Genomic DNA, 26728 nt, shown 5'->3' with positions numbered 1-26728 from the left:
TCATCCCATGTCTGAGTGCCATGAGGCAGAGGAGGACGATGAGCCAACATACTCTGGGAGCCGTGACTGCGTGTGTGCAGGGATGGAGAAAGGCAGGAAAGGGTTTGCTGGGAGAGATTTGGCAGCAAATGAAACCACAGCCACAACCCCTCAAGAAAGCTGCCAAGTGTCCTGTCAGCTCCTGGAGGCCACAAGCATCCTCCTGAATGAAAACCCAGTGAGCAGCAGAAGGAAGACATAACTCCTACACTGACCCAGGGACTGCCACTGTGGTGCCCAGCCCCACAGTAGCACCCAACTACCTGCCCAGAGCCCCACACTGGGTACAGCATTTGCTGCTGCTCTGGGGATCTGTAGTCTTAGGTGTGCCCATGTGGTTTTCAGGGCCACCACGAAAGGGCCAGCCCTGGGAACATACCCTGTGCTGAGACCAAGCTGTGGCGCACAGCAAAGCCATCTGTTTCCATCCTGCAGCTGCTGTCCTTCCCATTGCAATTTATTCTGCCTCCTATAATTTATTCATCCCAGGATGCAGCTTGTACATCTGCAATATCATTACTGGAGACACCATTAGCTTTAAAATTTTATAAACCTCTGTGCAGGTGATAAGTTGAAAAGTTAAAGAGGGTTATTGTGGCAGGAAAAAAGGGGTATTTGCTCAGTGTTCATCTCACACCAGAGAGCCAGGCTCTGGGGGGCTTTGAGGGAGATCTGCAGACTGGTGTAAGTGAGTGAACTGCTGCCAGCTCCCAGACAGCTCACCCAGCTGTGAACCCTTCCCTGCTGGATCCACATGCTGGCCAACAGACCTACAGGCATTTCCATGATTTCCATGTCTTTCTCTCCTCTTGCCTCCTCGGCTGTACCATTTCCTCAGACCAATGACGAGAGGGGCTGCACATCCAGATGTTTACATCGGGATGTGTTGCTTGGTGTTTCTACCAGCATACGTGATGGTCTTGCCAGTGATCGGTGAGGGTTAGGGCAATCCTGAATCATCTGCCTGCTGTCTGTTGGTCTGGATGCTGCCTGGCTCTCCAAGGAGCTGGGAAAGTCTCCACCAAGTAGATGCCCACCACCCAGAGCATGCTTGGGGATCTTAACCTGCAACTAGTTCCTGCAGTCCCCTCTTGCCTATCTACTTGCTGACCAGAGCACCCAGCTGCCCTGGTTAAGGATCACATTAAGGACCCTCATTAAGGACCACAGCAATTAACTCATGCTGGGGAATTTCCCCTAGGCAGTTTCCATGGCCTGGATACAGTCATGCACAAGAGGACTGTGCTTGCAAGGTTTGGCAGGGAAGCAGGCGCTGGAGACTTCACTGGAGGCCCTGCACCCCTCACCGTGAATTAAGATCACACTGATCACTCCTGGCAGCTGGAGGTCTCTCTGACAGCTGAACCAGGGGGATAAATTCTCTCTCCCCAAGGCCAGGGGAGGTGTGTGTCCAAGGATGATTTACAGGCCACTTGCAGGGAGTGATGAGCTGGAAGGCTGCAGGGAGCAGGGTCAGTGCCAAGCAGCTTGGGGCACAGAGGAGTGAGGGGTGGTGGGAGGGAGTGAGGGGTGTCTGGGACCAGGGAGGGGAATGAAGGAGACAGGGGCCCGGAGGAGTTCCACAGCCTGCAGACAACTTTCTCTCTCCATGTTACAGGTGAGAGCACGGATCTGGACCGAGCATCCCAAATTCCTCCTCCATCCCTGGTGTAGCCTAGACTCCTCTTAATCCTGAGAGCTTGGGCTCTCTTACCTGTCCTCAGGGTATGGTCACCGCACAGGCAGGTGTGAACACTGAGGACAGGCTGCTCGTGGGTCTCGCTGCCACAAGTCTATCCACCTCGTACCTCTTGTTTTTTCATGCTGGCTAATGGTGTCCATCTGTGCAGCAGGCTGCGGCTAATCTGACCTCCATCTGCCATTTCTGTGTAACTAGTCAGTTCCTTACATACAGTGTCACTCTGCCTTCTGTGGGACACCATCCTGAAAGGTGGGTTTGTCATGCAATGGTTCACTGCAGTACCTAAGCCCTGAGATCTCACTTGAGCTTTACCAGAAGTTGGTGGCAGTCTGAGACCAAGATTCAGCAGGAATTTCCTAGTCTGCACATCCCTCTTTACCCTACAGGCATTTTGTGTCTCCTTCCAGAGATACACTTGCCCAGGATGCTTCAAGACCAGTCTGGAAGGATACAGGATCTAAATGCTCAGCCAGAGGGAATTTACAATCCTTTGAAGCAACAGGAGGGGAATGAAGCATGAGAAGGTTGTCTTGGTTTGGGCTGAAATAGAGTTAATATTCCTTTTCAGGGACTAGACGAGTGCTGTGTTTAGGATGTAGCTTTGGGTTTGGTATGGGAAGAATGCTGACAGCACACTGATGTTTTCAGCTGCTGCCGAGACTTCCAGGACTCCCCGACTCCCCATGTCCTGCCCGTGCGCCAGGGCACAGGGAGCAGGGAGGGAGCACGGCCACAGCACCTGACCCAAACTGGCCCGTGAAATATTCCATACCATGGCACGTCATGCTCGCTATAGAGAGGAGGGGGGTCGGGAAGGGGCTCTCTCTCTCTCTCTCTCTCTCTCTCTCTCTCTCTCTCGCCTCCGGGATTGCGACTGTGGGATCTTGGTATCTGGGGGTCGCTGGCCGGGAACGGGCTGGGTGTTGGTTGGCGGGTGGTGAGCAATTACGCTGTTCATTGCCTGTTTATATATTTCTTTTTGTTTTCCCCCTATCATCGTCATTGTTCTCGTTTTATTGCCATTATTAACCTGTTCCTATCTCAGCCTGCGAGTCTCCCTTCACCCCTCTAATCCCCTCCCCCATTCCCAGGTGGGGAGGGGGAAGGGAGGGTGACCACCTGCGGGGGTTGGTTGCCCACCAGGCCCAAACCACGACAAAGGTCTGCAAGACACATTATCCCATCTGGGGCTGACCGGTTCCCAGCCTGTCCTGCTCTCCTGACATTGCCAGATTGTCTTTTCCTTCCCCAGAGGACATCTACACATTAACCTTACTGTTCCACATCCCTCTTCACTGTGATTTTCTGCATCTGGTTTACTGTGGGACATTAGCTCTAGATGGGACTGAGAAGTCTGAAATGGTCCCATTTCAGACTTCTCAGGTCTGCTTCCTGCCTCAGGTAACCGTTGTCTGCTTGGGTGACTTTGCACCAGGGTGGAATTCCCATTTGCTTTTTGGGGCAACACACCACGGGCTGTGAGCATCACCTTTCCCACATTTGCAGATCCAACACTGCTGATGTCAAAACAGGTCAGCCTTCCTGTCCTGTCTCACTCTGATGCGTAGTTCACAGCAGACACCTTCTCCTGGTCTTCCCCACAAATCCCTGGCTCCTCAGAAAAAGAGAGGGGACTCATAGAAAGGTCTGGTCATCTTCTGCAGACCACAGTGTTCTCAAGGACTTAATTACTCTCAGCAAGCCTTGATGATCCCAGACGACTCCATGCATCTTGGTGAGCTGAGACAGCCCTGCACTGCTGTTGCTGCTACCCACTGCCAGATTTTGGGGACATACACTGCAGTATGGTGTGTCTGGGAACTGCTGGCTGCCTGCCCAAATGTCATGCAAAGGAGGACACTCTGGAGAATATGTCATCATCTGCTAGGGAGGGGTGGAGCTGGCAACCTGAGCAAAGGTGGCTGGAGGTGCTACCTGCTTGTGCTACACTGAAATCTTATCCATGATTGTCCTGGGTTTGAGTGAGTGGTGAGTTTTTTGGTATCATGGGAGGGGGCTATAGGGGTGGCCCCTTGTGAGAAGCTTCTCAAAGCTCCCCCAGCTCCAAGTCAGCTCCACCTCTGCACCAAAACTGAGCCAATCAGCTGCGCCTCTGCCATAACATACTTAAGAAGGGACGTGGTGAGGAGGAGTGGCACTTGTGAGGAGGAGTTTCTGCAGCTGTGTGAACACCAAGGTCAGGGGAGGAACGGAGGAAGAAAGGAGGGGGGAGGTGTGCCGGAGCAGAGACCCCCCTGTATCCTGTGGGGAGACGGCAGGGCAGCCCCCCCCTGCCACCCAGGAAGATCTATGGTGGAGCAGACACTGATTTATGGCCTGTGTTTTTCTCCTGGTTGATCAAGGTGCTGTGCCTGAAGAAGGCCAGGATCTTGTGGGAAAAGGTAGCCCCACTGTTGTAGTTCAGCACTGGGAGGGTTGCAGCGTGTGGAGGTGTCCCACGCCAGAGCAGCTCAGGAAGGGCTGTAGCCTGTGGGAGGTACTCCAGTAAGAGAAAGTTGGTGTCCCACACCAGAGCAGTGTAAGGAAACTCTGCAGCCTGTGGGAGGGACTCATGTTGGAGAAAGTTTGTGGAGGACTGTCTCCTGTGAGAGGGGGACCATGATGGAGGAGGGATAGAAGTTCCATAAGTTCCCCCACTGAAGATGGAAGGAGCAGCAACACTGACTGCACCTCCCACTCCCTGCCCCTGTGCCACTGAGGGAGGAGGGAAAGATATTAGGAGCAGAGCTGAGCCCGGGGAGAAGGGAGGGGTGGGGGGAAGGTGTTCTCAAGATGTGGCAATGCTTCTCACTGTCCTACTCTGCTAAGTGTTGTTGTTAGTGTCTGTAATACATCTATGTTCTTTTTTTCTTCCCCTAATGAGTCTGCCTTTTGCCTGTGACCATAATGGGTGATTTGCCCCTCCCTGTCCTATCTCAATCCCAAGTCTGGCTCATTTGTCCCTTCTCATCGTGAGGGAGAAGGGAGGAGTGAGTGGCTGCGTGGTATTTGGCTGCTGACGAGGCTCAAACCATAACATTGATAATCCCTTCTGGAATGTAATGACCAAGCAAGATGGCAGTCAATGGCCAGTTCTGGCAGCCAGAACTAGGTCCTTCTTGCTCTTATGCTACATTGGTTTTTTCCTCCCCATGCTGCACAACTTCCAGCCACTGATACACCAGCAGAAAATCTCTCACTGTTCCTGACTTCAGACTGCTGCCAGGTAAACAGCGTGGAAATTAGTGGAGACAAGTAAATAATTTGTAAACAATAATTTATTTATTACTTTTCCCTCCTTTCCTTGTGCAAGCAGATTTCAAGATGCCTCAGAAGTACTCACAATTTGGAGGGAGTTCTCTTGCGAGGCATTTCCCACTCCCTATGAATAACTTATGAACAGATCAGAATGAATATTAAAGGCCTGAAAATCCAGAGACTTGGGCTGCTGAACTGAGTAAGTACTGCTCCAGCTCCTTGAATAGACGAGCTGTTTAATGAAGCAGCATGAAGTGGATTCAGTATGCTGTAATTAAAGGGTGTGCACATTTGTTAGTCAATGAGTTGCCCATCAGGTAGGGTAGGTAGCATGCAGCAAGTGGATGTCATGCCTGAGGGATGCAGCAGGTCTATGCACATGATTTGGACACCAAGTGTTAGCATTTGCTTTTGGGGGCAATTCATTCTGTACGGTGCTCCTACTGAGCTGTTCATGGGAGGTAAACACAATCCAGCCAGCTGGAATGGGTTGATGCTGGAAGTTCACAGAGGAGCTTTCTGGATAGCCTATCATGGCTATAAATTACCCAAGTGTTGGTAGAAGGCACGCACAGAGGGTTTAAGCCCCAAACCCACTGAAAGCACGAAGATGTGCTAACTTCAAAGAGTCCAAAGCCAGTCTTGCACTTGGCTTCAGCCAGGTGCTCTGTGCCGGGCATTTATCCACCTTCAAGCTCGGCCACCTGCTTTGTGTTATTTTTTTTTTTTTTTTAAGATGATTATAATTCACTTGAAGAAAGGCTCCCAACCCCCTGCTTGGCTCCTCCAGCAAGGATTCAGATCAGTGTTACATGAAAGGAGGGGGAGGCGGGCTACGGGTTGAAATCCCTGTTGCTCTTGCAAAGGTCCCTGCCAGACCTGTACACAAGGCTCCCCACATCCCAGCCCCAGCAGGACCCACCGCCTGGGGTGGTGCTTGCAGGATCGTGGGTTGTGTCTGATCCTGGCTGTCTTTCCCAGTGCAGGTCTCAACTGTTTCCCAGTGTTGGAGGAAGGACAGGAGCCCCCAAGGCTGGAGACGTGATCAGCACCCTGTCCTGAGCACCTGGCACAGTTTCTTTCATGCCACCTGGCTGAGATGGAAGGAGGAAGACAGACTAGATGATCTCTCCAGATCCTGCCTGTTTCCTTCATTATAGTGGCTAGGAAGTCCTTGGCAGGACTTAAACCAGGGGCGAATGTGAGTCACACAGCTATGGATCTAGGTACCCAAACACTTGCGGTACCAAGGGGATGTCAGCAGTCACCTGTTGTCCACCAGAATGCCATGGGTCTCCTCTGGGCACCCTGTGGCACATCTGTGGTCACGGTGTAGGTCTTTCTGAGCCCCTGGCCATTGCCACAGTAGGCTGTGTGCAGGCAGCCCTGCCAAGAACACCCTCAAGGCAATGCAGCAGGCTCTGGAGTGAACGGAGGGGACCGTTCCCACCACAGGGGTGGACCCAAAGCAACACACAGCTCGAGGCCAGCCCCAGCTCCCCCCTCACCAGATCCCCCTATACATCTGTGGTCCCTTCCCCTCCCCGGCAGCCCCGTGCACCTGCACTCCAAGGCGGAGTGGGATTTATCCTGCCCCAGGCGCTCGGTGCAAGGGGTCAGCCCTCATAAACCTCACCGGCACCAGAGCCTGGGCCAGCTGCCTCGCTCGCGCCCGCAGGGACGGCCTCCACATCCTGGGCACGTTTCGCTATTTGTCCCTGGGGCCATTCTCTGGGCCAGCACCCATCCTGGTGGGTCCAGGTCGTGGCGTGGTGGCAGCATGGTGGGGATGAGGCTGAGCTCTCCCGGCCCCTTGCTCCCCTCCCCACACCAAGCACTTTGGGTAACCCCTGGTCCGTGGGAGGCGGTGTGAAGTCATTCTGGTCCTTCAGCAAACCCCTCCAGCTGTCTGGAGCCAGCACAGATTGTGGGATGTGTCTGGTGACTGACAGGGCCTCAAATCCATGTTTATGTGAGATGATATCGAGAGTTTTAATTTTTTTATGAGCGAGGGGCTGAGGGGAGGAGGGGATTCCCAGGGTGGCTTGGAGGGGAGGCGGTGCTGCATGCATGTGCGTGTGTGAGACACGTTTCATCCCGCTGACCTCCAGCTGCAGGAGTCCTGCACAGATAAAAACGACATCTCGTCACCTCCGAGCAGCAGGGACCAGCTGGGGAGGAGGTCAGACAATGGCTGCTAGTAGGCTGCTTGGAGCAGGGATGCAGCAGCAGGGCTTAGAGTTGGATCTCTGGACCAAACCCTCTTCTCAGCCCCTCCAAAGTGCCCTCTTGTTCTTGCCTGTGGGATTGCTCCAGGCTCAGCCCCTTCCTCAGTAGCTGAGTCCTTGGAAAGCTCTGCTTGAGGTGGTGTCCTCCTTCCCCAGGTGAAAGCCCACTCAGCAGAGTGCCTGAGCATGACTTCTCCAACATCCAGAGGCTGGTGAGATTCTGTGGCCACTTTCAAACCCTGCAGGATCTCCAGGATCCTCCTGGAGAAGATGCTCTCCTCCCCTGCAGCTTCATGGACAGCATTTAGTGCATGCTGGTGATTTCCACAGGGGTACCCTGTCTGCAGGTTGCTCTGCCCTGGTTTAATCCCTGCAAACCTTAGCTGCTGGCCCTTCATAAAACCTCCCCATGCCATTGAGGATCAGGTCAGTCAGCAGTGTTTTTCAGCTGGCCAGAAAATTGCCTGGTCCAATGTCAGGCAAGAGCAAGGCAGAAAGTGAGCCAAGGTGAAGCCAGGATGCCTGCTCCCAAGTGCCCTGTGCTGGGTGGGATCCTGCGGGGAAAAGACCTGGAACAACTGCTTGGCCAGGAAATCTTGGAAGAAGGTAGCACCTGCCAGCTGCACACCCAGGGTCAGTAGCTGAGCCTGTCCTCAGGGCCACTTTGGCACAAGCTGAGTTCCAAAGGTGGAAGAGATGATCACGGGGAGCTGAGAGCCATGTACCATCAAAGTCCCATGGCCAAGGCTGCGAGGTGGCCACCAAGGTCACACACTGCCATCCGTGACTGTGAGATGGGGACTTCCAGGTTGTGCCTGGCTCTTTCAGCGGGAAGATCCCATCCCTGCGTTCCGCAGACAGTGGGGATGGAGCAACCTCTCCCCGAACTGACTGGAGTGCCTGCGCGCAATGACTCTCACCCGGAAAGGAGGAGGGGGGGCTGAGGCCTCTTTGTAACCCAATCTCGTCTGCATGGGCCCCTTTGTTGTTATTACATTTATTTATTGATCCCCCTTGGGAAAACCTTAGCAGTGCTGGACTTGCCGGGGCTTTATTAATGGGAGTGGGGGGTGAGGGAAGGGGAGGGGGACCGAACAGAGCATTCGGACCATCTGTTCCCACCAAAGGGATGGAGCAACAATAGCCATGTTTATAAAACTCCTCTGCAACTCATTGTGTTTGCAAAAGGAGAGCTTCCACATCAAAGGCCATTTCCGCTCCCGCTGCTCGGGGGGCCTCTCCATCTTCTAACATCCTGCAAGGATCGCCCCGTCTTGGTCCACTCCTCCCCCCACAGCCCTGGATGCATGGTGAGTCAGTAGTGGCATCACCCACAGAGGGACCACCACGGCTGGGGACACCCCAGCTGAAGGGACCATGCATCAGTCTGCTTGTGTCTTCTGGTCCAGGGGGAATTTCTAAGGGGGGGATTTGTCCTGGAAGCAATAAAACTCTACCATGAGACACTGGATGCTTTGCCAGGCACTGATGATGGGAACACCAATATGACCGGTGTTGGAGACCTGTCCCCACACTGGTTTCATTCAGTCTACTGTAACAACAATGTTTGTGAAGCTGCTTTGGTTTTTCTCAGATTTCAGACGTGGAAAAAAAAAAAGGAAGAAAAACAAAAAACAAGGATGGGAGTGGGGTCTGGCCACGTCAGAGCTGGCTGATGGGGTCCTTCATAATGAAACAACTGTGTTTGGCTTTGCTCTAGGCTTGTATTAGATTATCTGTTACAATCAGACATGAAATAAAGACCGTTAAACAACAATGAAATATTTTGACTGAACCAGTATGTTGTTTTTTTCTTCCCAAACTGATCTTTATGGACAAGATGAGGGTTTATTTCTGGCTCAGATCAAAGCTGAATGCCTTCTTGGGGACTTGGAGTTGTCAGCCATCTCCTGGCCATGATCCAACCTGGCGGCTGGGGGACAGACTGCTCTGGGGTGAGTCTGCAGGCTGGAGGTTTGGGACATGTCCAGGCTGTCACACATCCCCAGCGTGACCCTGAATAATGGTGTATCACCTCCTGGGACTGTGGCTCCTTCGCTGTTTTCCTGGTGCTTTATGGAAGCAATTGTCTTTGTGAGGTAGACAGGTTGGTGACACTGATGGATTCATGCACACCGTGTGTGAGGAACAGAGAAACCTCCCTAAGGGATGTGAGAATGTCCCAGTCCAGCCTTGGACAAAACGGAGACCTCTGGAGGATGCTGCTAGCCTGTGGGAGGGAACTTTATCACCCATGGAAAAGGCTCCTCTCTGTGCCATCTGGTTGTGCAAGGACCTGATTTCCAGCCTGTAGGACAGATGCCCTGGCAGCAGGCTGGTGGCTGGGCAGGGCCAGGCTGTCTCACACCTGTAAAACACCCCTTCCACCCTGGAAGGGGAAAACCTTGCCAGAGACTATATGATGCCTCTTGGGAAGCAGTCCAAGTCCCTGTTGGCTGTGTCCCCTTGGCCTGTCCTCCTCCAGGCTGCTGGAGGAGACCTGAGTATGGTCCCTAATCACTTCTGGCAGGGTGTAGGAAGCATGCTGCTCTCTCCCAGCACTTAGCAGCTTCCCTGGGAACTGTGCAGGAAAGAAGAAGAGGAGCCCAGACTTCTGGGAGACACTTTCGTTTCGTGCTTAAGCCACTACTCTGCTCCTCAGCCACACGGCTCCATTAAGTCCCCTTCTGGCTGTCTTCTTTACATCAATCACTCTGTCTCTGTGAGCAGCCCAGACACCGGATCTGGGTTATAAATAAGACAATCAATCAATGATGCTATTAGATAAACAGAGTGGCAGAAGCCAAATTAATGCTTGGCTTTTTCTTGAAAGGGAGGAAAAAAAGAGTCAATTGCTTATTAGGGGACCCTGGTGTGGTCTGCTATCTGTGATGCAGCTGAGCTGGGCGGGCTGTGCTCGGCTGCCATGTCTGTGTGCAGGGAGGTTTGGGATGCTGTCAGCAGATGGCCCGTGTGGGTCACCTTGGCCAGAGCAGGCAGGGGACTGGATCAGACTGGAAGTGGGAAGGGATGTCACAGCACTGGGGAGGTGACGGGGAGCTGGGAAGGCAATGGCAGGTACTGCCCAGCCAACCATAGTGCAACTGAGGGGTGAGGAGATGTCAGAGCTGGTCTGGTGGTGAGGGAGGGCATGAGGCTGCAGGCAGAAGTGCCTGGGGACCAGGGACTCAGTCCAGGAGCAGAGGCTGAACCATTCAGGATGGACATGAGAAAGAGGAGAGTCATGGCTTTGAGGATCTTCAAACAATACCTGGCCTCTTCTGGAGAGGCATCAAATGCTGATCTGGAGCCATCAAGGAATAAGATGGTCCAGGACTGTCCTTTGCAGTCTTCTGTGACCAACTGTCACCTCTTTCTGCTACAGGCCTCTGCCCTACAACATTGTGGGAGTGCCTGAGGCTTTTGTTATTCCCAGGGACCCTACCTGCAGCTCTGTCTGCTTCTCTGTGTGGTGGTGGCTGAATCACTCAAAGCTCCTGGGCTCATTCCTGGTAGTAGGCAAGAGCCTTTCCTCATAGTGGGACCTTGGTGTCTGAGCCATCCTTCCTGCCACTGGGGAAGAAAGTCCAGGGAGGAAGGTGATAGCCTGCCAAGGGCACCCACTGTTACATCTCCGTACAGGAGATGTAAGCGTGTTCTGAACCAATATCCCGTGGTTTTGAGTGGCTCCTGTATTTTGCTGGACTTGTCACTGTTACAGGTTGAGGATTGGAGAAGTCTGGGCTCCTCCAAGTCAAGCTGACTCTGTTTACATCTTCACCCCTTGCAGATGCTGCTCCTCATGCTCTCACCCTGGGGACCACCCTTCCACCAGCTCCTGCTGCTTTTGCCTGCACTTCTCCTTGTTGTTGTGATGGAGCAGGACATTTGCCCATTGGGGACCAGGTCTACCCCTGAACATACAAGGATCTCTGCCAGCTGGCTTGATGGTTCCCACCTGGTATTTCCACCTGGCTCGACAGGATGCTCTTGTGCTTAGGTCTAGCTGTGCAGCTATAGGTGTGCTTTCTCAGCAGCTGAGCCTGCCTTCACACCCCTCTTCCTCCCTGCTCTCACCCGGGACTGTCTAACGCCCTGCCAGAGCTGAAACACAGCACCATGCCTGCTGCTCCTCCTTTACCCACCAAAGTGTGGTGCCCCAACAAAGCCCAATGCCTCACTCCTGTCAGCCTAATTTGTGATAAATAAGCTGCTTGTTACCACCTGGGGGGGTCCAGGCTCCTGGGAGGCTGGTGTGGGAGCAGGGAGCTTCTCTGACTGTTGGGTTGGCAGGACGAGATCTCTGCTGGCACCTGCCTCAGGAAGGATGCAGGAGGTGCAGTGATTCAGATTTGCTCCGCTGTTGAGCCTATTGCTCAAGAAAGGGAGCTTTCTGCTTCCTATGAGGCCTTGCAGCAAGGAAATAGCTCCTGCTTTCCAGCCACACTTCTGATCACTTCTTGCAGAGCCTGGGGAGCTCAGTGCAAGGCTGCTCTCGCATCAGCAACAGCCGAAAACAACACCTAAGGTGGGATTTACTGCCACATATGTGCTAGGAAGATGTAGGGACTCATTGCGCCCTGCTGATGTATTGGATTTCAGGTTATGTGATGCACAGGTCTCTCTGAGCACTGTAATTCCCTCTTTCTTCCTGTATGGATTTATACTGCTAAGTGGATGGATTTTCTGCTTGGCAGGGATAGTCCCCTGGGACCTTCCCCAGCTCCAAACATCTCTGCACATCTGTACGTAATATTGCTGGGGCACTTCACGAGTGGGCTTTTATGACACCCTGTGCTTTATGGACTGCCTCTTATTCTGGCTGGGCACTGTGGAAGGGCTGACGAATGGCATCCCAGAGACAGCAGCAGGCTGTGTGCCAACTCCAGGTGCCAGAGGATGCCCGAGGCTCTGTATGAAAGCCACCACTCAGATGGCTTCTCATACAGCTACTTTGGGCAGTGGAAACACTGCTCCCTTCTTTCCTGAAACAGCTTTAGAGGGACAGGTTCCTTCTGCTTAATAACCTGAGACAGCATGCCTCTGGACCAGGCATGAAGATCCTGGGTGGACATGAAGGAAATCCGTCTGTCTGAGATGCTTCCCCCAGGCAAGGGCTGGGCCTGACATTTTCATCTCTGCTAAGAGCTGTCCCTTCCCCCTGCCCCAAAGACCCATCTGCTATGGTAGATTACCCTAGCTTTTAGCACTGTGAATCCATAATTAGTGCATAATTAATTACCAGATGTTTTTAACACTAATGAAACATTAATAAATGACGGAGGCATGTTGTCTGGTAATGGAACATTAACCAATGAACCAAGGCAGTGCTGCTGCCGGCATGGCCGAGCTGAAGGCAGGGCTGCGTGGGACTGAGATCTCCTCTAATAAAGCCCCAGCATGGCTAAAATCACATCAAGTGCCTGCTAGGAGCTAGTGACGGGCTTGGTGCTGCCTTTGGGCTTTGCAGAGCCAGGGCTGTGGCTCCTTCACTTCCATTCACCCATCCATCCATCCATCCATCCATCCATCCATCCATCCATCATCCATCCATCCACCCATCCATCCATTTTCCATCCATTTCCCAACTGGAGAGATGCTGTTGGGGCACTGGGGAGGCAATTTGCTAAAAAAAATAGAGCTTTTTTTCCCCCTGAGATGAACATATAGTTCAATGACATCTCTGCTCCAGTGGGCACACGTGTGGCACACACGTGGGGAGAGGTCAGATCCCGACACAGTGCTTTGCTGTACCCATTGCCCATGCTCCAGGTCCCTGTGAGCCCTGCCCTGATGGAAGTTTCATTCAGAGCATCTGGGACGGTGACATTTTCCTAACATGAAATTATTAATCAGACAAGGAAAGTGCATTAATTGGGACTACATGCCACCTCCAGCCTCCGGGCTGCAGTGGGGCGCAGGCAGGTCTCCATCCTCCTGCCTGACTGAGAGATGTTGGGGCGCAGCCAGAGCTTGAGAACACACGGGACCCCCGAGGGTCCATGAATGGGGACATGTGGCACCTCCCCATCACAGCATGGGTGCCACACAGGGTGGTGACAACCATCCCCTTTACATCACCAGGAGTTTCCAGGCGTAGGCATCCCTCTTGCACTTTCTCAGTATGTCCTGAAGGCCATTTTTGGGGTTCCTGCCCTCCCCAGGGAGATGATGTTATGGGTTTAAGCCCCAGGGCAGGCTCCAGGGTGTCTGTGTCCCCTCACTGCCATCCCCACATCCTCCCCATCACAGCCAGCACCAGCATGACACATGGGAGCAGTCAGCCAAACCCACACACTCCAGCCGGAGGGGAAATAATACCCAGAGCTGCCAGCCATCATGAAATGATCATTTAATGAAGACTGTCTCTCCTGGTGCATGTGTGTGTGTGTGTGCGTGTGTGCATTGTCTCTGTGTGAGCTTTTTTTTATCCCCTCTATTATTTTTTTTTTTTTGATTTTTTTTTTTATATATATACATCTATAAAAAATTCAAATACAGCATGTCAACAGTGGGAATACTAGGACGTACGGTATTAAATACTGCGCTTGGGTCCAGGCAGGGGCAAGAGGAGGTGTCTTTACAAAACAGGGTTTGGGGTAGGATGGGGAGGAGAGCAGAGCAGGCACAGGGACAGCCGGGGACAGCGGGGGACAGCAGGGGACAGGTCTGCAGGGCTCCAGCTCTAAAGGCAACAGCAGAGCTATTCTGCTTTTGTTGGAGAATGAGACAAAGACGTCAACGGGGGCGATTCCCTGTATCCAACGTGGTTAAAAGTTTAGGGGTGATGTGGGGATGGGATTGGGGGTGGCGAAGGCTCCTGCAGGGTGCTGCAGGGTGGGGGGGGGAGCTGAAGAGACCTCTCTCCCAGGTGCTCAGCAAGGGGCAGGGGGGTTTTATCGGTGTTTTTAATTTCTTTTTTTTTTTTTTTTTTTTTTTTTTTTAATTAAAACCCTGCCAGCTCCCTGCTCCTCACCACACTTGTGAAAGCCACCAGTGCTTCTCTCCATCATCCCCTCAGACGGGACCAAGACCACCCCCACCCGTACACCCCTCCAGCTTCACCACGCGGTCAAGAGCTTGGGGGAGCGAGTCCGGTCCTTGGGGAACCCCCTTCTGCCATAAGGGGGTACACAGCTGGGAGCATCATTCCCCTCACCACCCCCCCCATTTTCATATCCCCTTTTCTCAGTGCGCCGTCACGCTCCCTGTCACCTGGGTAGGTGGTGGGGCGGCGGGCACGTCTTTGGCGTGGGGGGGGTTAGCTGTATGAGTGGGGTCCTCAGCTGCGGCATGGTGCCCGGGCTTGCTTCGCCTTGCTGGGGGAAAGGGGGACGGGAATGGGGCGGGGGGGACAAGTGCGTCTCCTCGCTCCGGGCTGGGAGAGGATTTTGTGGCTCCCCAGGGGACGGCGGCGGCGGCGGCTCTGTCCTCCTCCGAAGCGATGGCGAGAAGCGTGATACGTCCTCAACGTGTGCAAAATCGAAGAGATAAGAGACTCAACCCGGGAAGGGGGCAGCGGAGTGGTGGTGGCGGTGGGCAGTGGGCAGGCGTCTGCGCTGGGCTGTGATGGATGGACAGATGGGGATCTGCAAGCGGGGAGGAGAGGGGTCACTGGTCCCACTCTGGGCTCGGCCATGCCTGGCCGCCGAGGGGACACGCCGAGCACAATTTGTCCTTTTTCCACGGGGAGATTCATTCCTTCCCAGAGCCCAGGTGCCCGGACCCATCACTTCCACCTCCTCCTCCCATGACTGGACCCTACTGATCCACCCCTGGCTCCCAGTGCCACTGCTAATGTCACACGTGGAGATGACACAACTGTAGGGGAACAAAGGAACCCATGTCCATGCAAGCTGCCTTGCAATGACTTCTCCTTGGACATCAAAGGATGGGTGGCACGTCCTTTATCCCCCAAAATAACACACATGGCTGCTGCCAGGATCAATTCTTTTATCTTTGAGCAGTGTGGGTACAGTAAAATGTCGTGGGGGGGACATCCATGAGACAGCAGCCCTGGCCCAGAGAGGAATGGGGCATTTTGGAGCTCTCCAGGCTGCCACTCCATTCTAAGCCAAACCAAGGACATTTTTGAGATGCTCCTTTGAATTTTCTGCTATCAGACAATTTTTCTTCCACCACTACTCAAAGGCCTTAGATTTCCTCATGGTTTCTCTGCCTTTTAAAAAATCAGCAGTGGGGAGGGCTGCTGAGAACAAGGCATCAAAGACTGATCCCTCTGCAGGCTTTGCAGAAAATGTTTGAAAAGCTGTTTTCGAGACCTCCACCAGAACACCCAATCTGGAAAAGCAGCCAGGTCAGGTGCATTTACAAAAAAAAAAAAAAAAGCAAGAAAAACCCAAATGGCTCATTCTTAATGCCCTTCACACACAGCCTGGTTGGAGCCTCACCTTCCCAACCACACTGGAGCCCCCGGGGTACCCATATCCCTGCCCCCTCCCAGCACCCACATCCTGTCTCCTATGCCCCTGGTTTGGGAAATACTTACTAAATAAAGAGGACACCATAGGCAGCCAAGACCAGTCCAGCTGTCCAACACACTGCCACGGCCCCACTGCCCACCACAGCCCCCTTGTCGCAGATCTTGGTGGTGGGGGGTGGCATGAAAGAAGAGGTGCTAGCGCTTGTTGTCTCTGCAGGGAGGGAGAGTGGATATCATGAGGGGCTGGGGAGGCCCGGGATGTGTCCCGTAGGGGCAGCCCCACTCCCCCAGTGGTGGAAACATGGCACCATCCTGCCCCCAGATTGCCCCTCTCATTGCCATTCCACACTAGGGATGAGCTGGGGGGCTGGCATGATGAGTCAGGGGATGGTGTGGTCCATTAGACCTTCCCTACACTGGGCCTACTGCTTGTAGGTGCTTGCACCACCAGGCAGAGCTGGTCGTTTCTCCCGGTCCCATCCTGCCCAGTCAGGCTTCTCTGTGCATCAGCTCTGTGGGAATATTGGCTAAGAAGTCATGACAACATGGCCATGAGTGCTCTGTAGAGAGTATCCCCCCACCCAGAGAACATCCTAGACACGGCCGCAGCTGCTGGGCTGGCTAACAGGGCTTGTCCTCCTCTGCACAGGACCAGATGGTTTCTCTGCCCCATGGAGGGCTGCAGAATTGCAGCAAAGACTTGGGCAGGCAGCCAGGCTGGGGCAACTTTGGTCACACTCAGAGGGTCCCAGAGTGCCCCGGACCAGACAATCTGGAGGGGGATGCTGGGGACGCTGAGGGCCACGGGGGTTCTGTCTCGGCATCTCTCAGAGCCCACTGAGGTGTCACGGCGAGGCTCAGCCCTGGAGCCGGGGTGTCCCACACCCATCCTGCGCGGCTGCAGCCAGCTGCACGCACAGGGACATCTGTGCAAGGGACACGTGTGTGAGGGACATTCATGTGCCTGCACAGGGAGCAGGCTGGTGCGGCTGGAAGTGGTATTTGCATTTAGCACGGTGCAGGTGGGTATAGAAGCAACTCCATAACCCTGACACCAGCACCGCTGCAGGGTGTGCCTGCATTCCTGGCAGGGGTTTATCCCCCTGGGGATGAGGGGCTGCAAATCCCTCCTGCTGCCTGAACTCTAGAACACTTAGAGTAGGTGCTCTGCTGGGTGGTGTTTCTGCAAGGGGGGGGGTGGGTGTAGAAGGCTGGCAGCAGGGCTTGCACCTACCACATCCCCATGCAAGGAGCATCGCCGGGGTCTACAGAACTTCATGCATGGCTCTGCCAGCACACGGCTTGCACGCCCATGCTGGGGTCTGCATGCAGAGCTGGGATAGAGCTTGGAGGGTGGGGGCACTGAGCAACCCCCGTCCCCACGCACACATCTGCCCAGCTCACACACGCAGCCCCAGCTAGAAGCCTGGTCACTGCCTGCCCGTCTGCCTGCACACCAGTGCTTCCCCCCGCCCCACACTGGTGCCAGTGAGGGGAACCGGCACAGGGTCTGCTCCAGCCCTTCTGGGAAATGGAGGGCTGATAACGCCCATTTGGACACAGTCCCAGCTCCTTCCTAGAAACAGAGGCTTGTTAACTTTGTGGCTTTTATTTTGAATTGGCATCACTCCGAGCCATTGTGTGGGGTCGGAGGTGTGGAGGGGCTAGGACTGGAGAGGGAGGGCTGGAGGGGGGCAGCGCTCCAAGGGGTATTCATCATCATCATCATCATCATCATCTTCCCCGAGCTTTATTGTCACACCCCAAGCATACTGGAGAGGAGGATGCTGGAGTCAGGTAAGCTGAGTCAGCACCCCATGGGACACAGTTGCATCTGCTTCCAGGGCTGTGGGTGGGGGGCAAAGTGTAGGGTGAAGGGCTGCAGCCCCCCTGCAGGGTGGGAGATCTCCTTGGCTGGGGCTGAAACTTGTATGGATCTGGACAGTGGGGGACCCTCAGCCAGGACTCCTGGGTTCCCCCCGAGCTGAGGGCACAGCCTGTTTGTACTGTGAGGAAGGCTCTCACCTGTGATCTGGGCCTCCGTGGTGAGATGCTTGGGCTCCTCCGTCCAGGGGGTGGCATGGACAGCCACGCTCCAGTCACTCCACGTGCCGATGTCGTTGTCTTTGGCTGCCACCTGGATGATGTACTCCTTGCCAGCATAGGCGTCCGTGATGGTGTGTGATGTCCCGTCCGACAGCTCGACCTGAGGGCAGCAGTGGGGAAGGGAGGGTGGTCAGAGGAAACCATGGCACTGGGAGGCATAAGACAATTGGTGTGTTTAGCTCAGTTAGAGGATGATATCGAGACTTTTGCAGAACTTTGGGAAATGCTGTGTGGTTTTGGGCAGAGGCATGAGCCCAGGACAGGGATGCAGGGGGAGGATGCTCCAGCTGCAGTTAAGCCAAAAGTCTGGTGAGACCCTGTCCTGCTCCCAAACTGGCGGTGCTGGAGTGGAGCAGCTTCCTCTAGAGGTCACCAGAAACTAGCAGATGTGTGGGCAGGCTCTGCTTCGACACGTTAGGGCTGCTGGCTGGGATCTGGACGTCCAGGGCAGCAGCTGGGGTGTGCACACACTCTTTCTGGGCATCACTGCCAGTGCTGGGAGAAGGCACACCTCTGGCCACCCTGCTCCTCTGCCTGATGCTGTCCCACTGGCTTGGCTTGCATGGCTCTGGCTGGGCCCTTGGACAAGGATCAAGCCATGTCCACGCGTCTTTCCTGGAAAAATTCCCTCTGTCCTGTTGTCAGTGCTGCCTGGGCCACTGGAGGTCCTGCTGTCGTCCTGGGGATGCAGCTGCCAGCGCAGTGGTTTAACCCCAGACTGTGTCCACAGCTTCTGGGAATCTCTGATCCACTTGGAGCTTGGCTCAAGGACGGGGGGGATGCAGGTGCTGAGCAGAAATGCACCCCCATCGTACAGCCACTGGTGAGCAAGCACATCTGGCTGACAGAGGAGGAGGGCTCAGCACCCAAGTGACTTTCCAGGGGTACAGCCAGGCTTGTCCTCGAGGTCCTGAGGGCATGGAGGGGACTAGGGCAGGAGCACTGTGCAGAGGCTACATGGGACACGGCCCTCCACTCAGTCTCTGAGGCTGAGAACCGACATGCTGCTAGCTTCATTCCCCCTCTGCACTGCCTGTGTGTGACATGGGGGGCACATGTGACACACCTTGTCTTTCCCCCATGCCCTGACTGACAAACCATCTTCTCTCTAGACACATGTTGATAATAATGATGCTGGGGGGATGAGGGATGGTGTGGGTCTGATGCAGCCCATCTGTGAGCACTGGTGCCCAGCCAGGGGCTCATGCTCAAACAGAACAAGCAGCACTTCACAGGTGGGGGAATCTTCATGGCACAACCCACCTGGGGTCCTCCACGCCTCCCCACCCACCCAGGAGAAGGTCAGGCATAGGATCCTACTGCCCTGAGGAGCACCAACAGCTGAGTTTTATTAACAACTCTGTTCAATGACAGGCACAAGATGGAGCCAAAAACTTCTGCCTGGTCCTTGATCGCATCCCGAAGCCCAAAGAGAGAAAAGCTACATCACTGGTGTACCTGGGCCAATGCACCTGCGGGATGAAGATGCCCTGGCACAGTGGCTTTACACACACAGGGACAGTGTACACACCAGGGACGTGTGTGATGGCCCAGCCAGCAGCCAGCATGGTTAATCTCATCACCCCGCTGCTTGCAGGGGTACCTGAAAAGCAGGAACCTACCCTGAGAAAGACTCAGCCCTTTTCCAGTCCCCCCAGTACAGTATGTTCAACACCTCAGCACAGATTTAATCCCTTTGGCATGCAAACTGCAGCCCTTCACCGTGGCTTTTACAGCTGCTCTGGGGGATCCCTACCAGGGAGGAGGGCACTTTTATTTTCTTGCTCCAGATGAGAGCTTTTCCTTCCCTATTTCCTCTCTCAGGGCTGCATCCATCCTGCTGCCTGGCGCAGAGGAGCCCTTGGGCTCTGTGATCCCAGTTGCTCATGCTGCCCATCCCAAGCCCACAGGAGCCCTGGTATCTGAAGCACATCTGGAGGCAGGCTTGGCCAGTCCCCCTCCAGCTGTTGGGGAGCAAAGGGCCTCCTGCCATCCGCGAGGTGTGAAGCTTCTACCAAACCTCGTCAGGAAGCAGCATGGAGAAAGGAGTGCGCCTACCTCACTGCTGCAGATTTTGGGCCTGGACGAGGGGAGGCTGAGCCCTGTCTCTCTCTGCACCACCAACTTGGGGCTGACACCCACGGCACCAGTCAGATGCAAACAGGGGATGACAGTGTTTTCACTGCAGGACTTGTGCCAAGCTGTGACATGCCTAAGCCCTAAACCACCATTAGCCAAAGCACTGGGAGAACTGGTGCCCAAGTCCATCCCTACCATCCAGGAGACACATTCCCACTGTGTCATGGGTACCACCATCAGGTCTTCTGACCCACTGGCACAGGGGCAGCTACTCGGGATGCCCACCAAGGGGGTCTGAGGTCAGAGCCGGACTGGAGTGAGCCTGTTATGGGGGGAAGATTAACCCAATGACTCCAGTGGGGCTCTGTGAAGGGACTCCCTGAGTTTCCAACATGCCAAATAGTCTGAGAACCAGCCCTGGGGTCACAGGTGCTGCCTCTTGTCCAGATAACAGGGTCAAGCTTAGAGCGGTCCTGTTTAGCAGCTCGCAGGTACCAACACAGTCTATACCAGGGGAGTGGCTGCTCCCATCCCAGGGCTGGGCACAGCCCACCCTTCAGGAAAAGAAGGGTTGGACCATTTCACTTACGGCATAGGTGAAAACCGAAATCCTGTGAAATCTGTGCAGAAGGGAGGGTAGGGAAAAGAAGATGAGGAGGATGCCAGTCCCTCCTGCCAGACACAGATGTTCATCCTCCAACCCATGGAGGGTCTTGGCTGAGATCCATCTTACCAACCCCACTAAGCTGCAGCCCTCCTCAGCCCAGGACCAAAGCCTGAGATAGACCTGGGACCTCAGAGGTGACAGGCTCTTGTCATTAATTCCTAGTGATGATTAAATTAAATGAAACCTCGCTGGGTGAGCTGCCGGCCCCCTGCATGCCTCTTTCTCCCAGGTTGGCCTGTGCTTGATCGACAGTGCCTTGGAAGCATGGAATGAGCACAGGGCTCAGAAAGATACTGGTATTACCTGGCTTGCATGTTAGTGTCTCTGGGTCTTTCAGCATCCTCCGAGCCCACCTGGCTGCTCCCCGAGCCCTGCAGCAAGCAGGCTACAGGCAGACCAGCCCCACTGAGGTCCCACTGACCTGGCCAAGCTGCTGCTCCATCCAGAGCATTTTCTCCAGCCCAAAGAGCCTTCCCAGCTCAATGCTTCTCTTTGGGAGCAATTCCTGATTCTCTCCAGCCACAGCTAGCCTGCAGCTGAGTGTTTGCAGATGGGGTGTTGTAAGCGACAAGGGGGTCAAGGCTGTGTCTTGCCTGGGGGGGAATGTTCCTCCCAGACCAAGTCTGGAGGACCTGGAATACCTTCCTTGTAGGGCCTGGGAGGTTTCTGCCCTAAGCTCCTCTTCAGACAGAAGGCAAAAAGAGAAGGCAGAGATGACAGCATCCATCTCTCCCCCCACATATGATTGCATGCAGCACTTCTGAGCTGGGCAGCTGGGGGACACATTCAGTGTTTGCCATGGTGGGTGAGAAAATCCCTGGGTGGGTGCCCACGGCTCAGCATAGAAGTGCAACAGCAGATGAGAAAGCACACGGGGACTGGGTCCAACTGGGCATAGACAGGGAGAACCCGGGCGGTGGGGGGAACACTGGGGAGGTCGTGGAAGGACAGATGGACACACAGCATCAAAGGCGGAAGGAGAAATTCCTTAATCTGAGTCCCTGCCACACAGAGAGAAAAGTTGGAGGAAGGCTGCGCATGGTAATTTTTTTTGGCCGGGGGTGGGGACTGCATGTCACTGCCTGCCTTTGTGCACCTGCCAAAAGTCACTCCGGCTGGCTGTGAAGCGCTGCCCAGATTAATGAGGGATCAGTCACCAGTGCAATGCAGAGCTATTAACATTAGGGAAAAAAAAAAAAAAAAAAAAAAAAAAAAAAAAAAGGAGAGAGAGAGAAATGAAAAAAAGCCCTTGAACCCAGTAATTCAGCTGACAGCTTGCTGAGGACAGCATGGGCCAGCATCCCATTCCCTGCCATGGCCACATACCCCATCAGCCTGCTTGGAAAGATAATGGAGCTGCTGCTGAGGGACATCCAGTGCCAACCCACAGCTCCAAGTACCAGGATGAGCCCAGGGGCCAGTGCCACACTGATGGGATGGGGACACCCAGGGCAGGCAGAAGGGAGGATTTCCCAGTGCTCAGCTTTCCCCTTGTCTGTGTTGGTCCACCCTACATATGTGCTGGAGGCCTGGGGACATCCACATGGGCCATCCACACTGTGCACCCCAACAGGGGACATCCATGTGTGCCCTTGTACCAGTCCCTGCCAACAGACTGGTGGCACTGTCTTGCAGTGCTCAGCACAGCAGGATTTAAGGAAGACACTCCTCACTCTGGGCTCCCCCCAGCACACCCTGCCAGGGTGCCCCAGCAGTAAAAAAGGATACTGTGCTCTGTTACCACCCAGGCTCTGCTCTTGGTCCAGCACAACCAGGTAGCAATTACTTGTGAAGAGGGCCATGAACGGGCAGCTCTGAAATCCAGATGGCCTTTGGAAGGGAATGGGTGGGGGGGGAAGAAAACCCCAACCCTCCCTGCCCGGGCAGCTGGGCTGGGGGTGGGTGCATGTTGGAAGGAGGTGAATGGGGAGGAGGGGAGATCAGATGCCGCCTTCTCTGCATCCCACATGAAAAATGTGTTTGCCGGCTCCCCCGTGGTGGCGGTGGCTTTGTTTTCCCTTCCTTGACACCTCCTGCTCCCCATCATGGCTCCTGGTGTGGGGAAGGGGTGCTTCATTGCCAGGAAGCTGGAAATATGGGGATGGGGGCTGGAACCCCTCATTCCCACATCAGGGATACACCACCTCTGTGCATGCCAGGACAGAGACCACGCGCCTGTCCCAGGTGTTTTATTGAGCCTGGATGAGCCTGCCTTCCCCAAAATAAAAGTAGCACCCCGGCTGTTGTAGGGTGAAGCTTATCTGCTCACCCTGCTTGTGCCACCCACAGCGAGCAGGGGAACATGAAGGAAACTCCTTTTAAGAGCATGGCCTCGGTCTGCCGTACATCTCACATCCTCACAGCCTCCTCCACCTCTGGATGCTCCCCGGTTATCCTGGATAATGGTGGAAATGGGAACTGGGAGGGGGACAGGGCACAGAATTGGCCTCAATTTCTCAGTCTCTTTTCCCTGCAACAAGTGGCCAGATCTTGCCACCTGACTGCAATGAGTTTTGCAGGGACTAGTGCTACAGATGTAGCTGCTGTTTCAGGCGCCTTCAGTCACTGGGATTGCATAGGGGTCCTGGCAGGCTCCCCCCTGCCCTGGGGAACAGGCTACACCAAAAGCAGGAGTAACTCCCAAGCAAGAGATGTCGCCAAGTGGAAAATAAATGTTTTTCTTTTTCCCTTTCAAAGCCACGTCTGGAGAGCAAATATGTCTGACATTCATTACTAATAAACGAGCCTCCACATACCTCCTCATTCCACAGCGCTGCAGGGATCAACTGGTCTAACCCCAGACAAAACTTTCTCTCCAGGCTCTGGAATAACTAAAAGGTTGGGAAAAGTGAATGACTCTCCCCCTATTCCCTGCCCAGCAAGGTAGTGGAGGAGTGCAGAAGAGTCTGAGCTGTGGTCCCTGCTGTCACCCCCGCCGAAAAGGCTGCTGTGCCGCGGCTGCACATAGCTCAGCCCTGCTGACGGTCTGGGAAGGCAAGTTATCACAGGGCTCCCCTGCAGCCCAGGCTGTGTCACACCAGATGCAGCTGAACGGCTCCCTTCTGGCTTAAAATAAAGACCATCTTTGAAAGCGGAGCTGTAAGCTTGTTATTAATGAGACTCTTTCTCCGGATGTGCTGTCCCTCCTGCCAAGTGACAACTGGCAGAGATTGCTTTCACTTGTGACTGCGTGGAGGATGGGATGAGGGATGCTCAGGGTGCTCAGGACCAGTGCTAACCCTGCCCAGCAGTGGCACCTGCTGCCCGTGGATGCATTTACCGCGCCGATACAGTGGGCTGGGGGTGAAAGCAGATGGGTGCAGCTCGTGCGTGGGCATCGCGGGGCACGGGCACCTGCCTGGCATGGTCTGCATGTGAGCAGGGAAAGCGAAGTTTGGCCAGCACCATCCTACATGCGTGCTGCTGTGCAAGCATGCAGGTGAGCGCAAGCACACTGGCGTGTGCATGAGTGCTCTGCTGCTCGGCAGCACTTCTATGGCTGCCTTCGGAGGCCTGATCCTGCTGGGAACTCAGTACTTTTAGGTCACTAACAGTTCCCAAGGGGACTGAGATCACCCAGACAGTGCCATCCAAGGGTCCTGAGCCCAGTTCCATCCCTGGAAAACGTAATTTCTGAGCATTTCCCACTTCCATCTTCCTCCGAGGCACCCTCTGCTCCAGCCTTGCTTGTCCCATGACAAGCTGAGAGCAACACTATTACAGCCTCAAAATTTTGCTCTCACCTATTAGTTGGTTGTGGGGTTTTTTTCTTTTATTTTATTATTTTTTTTTTTCCGTCTTTTTTAATCACCGACTTTGTAGCTGGGAGGGAAAGGGAGAGAAGTGCTGCAATAAAAGCTACCAGGCGTGAAGCTGTAACCCAGCTTGCTCAGGGTGACCTCCCTGCCAAGGTTGCCTTGCAAAGAGGGGGAGTGCAGGCAAAGCAGCAGAGGTACGGGGGGATGCAAATGGGTGCGAAGAAGCACGCCCGCCGCAAAGTGACATTGCTGCCGTGCCGGTGGGGATGCAGCTGTGGCAGGCGGTGGCACTAACTGCCTTCCCCAGATTCATCCCTCCCCCTTGCCCGTCGCAGGCAGGATATGAATTAGCATACACTTTCAGGTTATTTCAGGCTGCCCAAGGCAGGAACTTCCAGAGACAGCCTGTGAGATTCACCTATTTGATCGGAAAATGTTGCTTTGCCTCGGGACATGAGCCTGAGTCCACTCTGGAAGCCACCCCCACCAACACATGAATGACTTGTGGCCAGCCCAGAGGACCATGCCCTCCTCACACCAATGAACCCAACTACTATACTTTTGGCAATACCCACAAATTGCCATTCCTGTCCCAAATTCCCATAATTTGCCTGGATCAGAGCTGCTCAGCAGCAGAGCTGGCACAGATGCCTGCATTGGGGGTTCTGTGGCTCCAGCTCCTAAAATCCTGAGATTGTGGGAGTCCCTCTGCTTGCTTTTCCAAAGAAGGACGTCTCCAGCCTTTGCAAATGCTCACGGACATGGCTCTAATGCTTCCAAAACAGAAGAGGAAGGAGAGAACCCAACCACATTATTAGCTTTAAATATCTCATGACCTTTTACTGCAAATCTCAAGATCTGAGGCGCAGCCCGCCTCACGGTTCGTTAACATTTCATGTTGTCAGCGCAGCCAATGGGTTCAATTAGACTTTGCGACGGCATCTGCAAATTGCTGGCAACCCACCAGAGGAAATCCTCCCTCGGCCTGGCCACCAGCTCTGATGCTGCTAAGAAATACCTTCTGAGCCTTGCTATGTTCCTGGGACATGCACTGAGCTGCTCAGTGCTCAGTGCATGCAATCTCCCCCCCAAAAAACTGGGACAAGGGGAGATCCTGCTCCAGAAAATGCTACAGGGGGGGAGCAAATGGGTTGGAAGACCTGCCCTGGGCTCCCCAAAGATGCTCAGGATGGTGCCTGGCCACCCGCCTGCATCTAGGGGTGAGCGTGCAGATGTGCTTGCAGGGAGATCGCATGTGCGAGTGTGGTGATCGCTGCTGTTGCGAGTTAACTGAAGGAGCCTGTAAAACCAGAAACAGGCTATTAGCAATCCATTAGGAAAGGGTATCCAGTTCCAGCCTAGGTAAGCCATTAGAGGAACATCTGAGAGCATTAGGAGAGCTCGCTTGGGGCCAGGATGGGGCTATAAAACAGAAGAGGAAACCACACTAATCTGGCTTGAATTACAAACTTAAAAGCAGGAGAAAAATAAAGGATACCCTAAACATTTAATGTTTTATATTTAGGAGACAGAAGGGGAGATTCTGCCAAAAGGGGGGAATAAAAAAACCTGTTTAGGCTGCAAATATCCCGTCTCTCTTCTGGCAGCAGAGAAACCACTAGCCCCTCTTCCAAAAGGGGAGGAGCGTGACTTTAAAGTTGCTTGAGTTTCAGAGCGAGCTCAGTGCTGGTGGGGCGGAGGGCAGTCAGTGGCCACCTGATGTGACATGATGTGACACTGCTCCATCCTGAACAGATGGGAAATGCCCATGCCCAGGTTCGAGGGAGCTGCTGCAAGGTGGCACGGTGGTGCAAGGAGCATCTGACACACACCCTGCCACATGCTCACGTGGAAACTCATCATCATCTCTCCACAATAATAATTCCCAGAGCACATCATCATAATTCCCAGAGCAAACTGCAACATGAGAGCTGCTAAGAGACCTGAGTGGAAAGACACTGCTGAGCAGGGGAAAGGGAGTGCAAATGGCGTGCTGGGGTTCAAACCCACCTTTGCAAAGCGCTGGGAAGGGGACAAAGGTGTCCCCTTGGCACTGGGTCAGCCCCAAATATTTCTTGATGAGGGGGGATGCTTGTGCCAAGCACAGCCTGGCTCTCTCCTGGGGGGAAAATGCATTTACAGTTAGCTCGCACAGTGGTGGTCTCGATAAGATCCACCAATCCTGCCATGGATGGCTTCATCTTCTGGTGCCAAGCATTGGCATTATTAAAATCCTGAAAGGCAGAGCCTGGGGGAAAGCAGATGCTGATTGAATCAGGCCCTACAGTATTCGACAGCTCGACATCCATCTGATCCTATTAGTGCTCATTCGGTCCTGCCTGCTGGGGTGCTGTGCATAGATCAGACCCTGCAAAGATAATGGGATGCGGAGGGAAGAAAGGGTACCTGCTTCTTCTGCCAAGAAATGCCACGTGCGAGCGGGGCCTG

The 26728-nt window shown here is 54.2% G+C and overlaps 1 protein-coding gene across 3 annotated transcripts in view; it reads right to left on the bottom strand.

The window, feature by feature from the left end:
* Positions 1–13564: 13564 nt before the first annotated feature.
* CNTFR (ciliary neurotrophic factor receptor) overlaps positions 13565–26728 on the bottom strand; it is a 214422-nt gene continuing 201258 nt past the window's right edge. For 2 of the 3 annotated variants that reach the window (XM_042804452.1, XM_032988103.2), the window contains 3 exons: positions 17696–17876; positions 15737–15881; positions 13565–14816 (listed from right to left, as the gene is read on the bottom strand). In XM_042804452.1, the coding sequence (XP_042660386.1) occupies position 14816; positions 15737–15881; positions 17696–17876 (327 nt within the window). In that variant the 3' untranslated portion in view covers positions 13565–14815. Of the gene's footprint in view, positions 14817–15164; positions 15529–15736; positions 15882–17695; positions 17877–26728 lie in introns of those variants that run through there. The other variant, XM_042804453.1, reaches the window with a different exon arrangement.

This window comes from Tyto alba, unplaced genomic scaffold (assembly GCF_018691265.1).
Source record: "Tyto alba isolate M040663 unplaced genomic scaffold, T.alba_DEE_v4.0 Super-Scaffold_42, whole genome shotgun sequence".
NCBI lineage: Eukaryota > Metazoa > Chordata > Aves > Strigiformes > Tytonidae > Tyto > Tyto alba.
The sequence above is the reverse complement of the archived record's forward strand: the minus strand, read 5'-3'. Positions and strand labels throughout refer to the sequence as shown.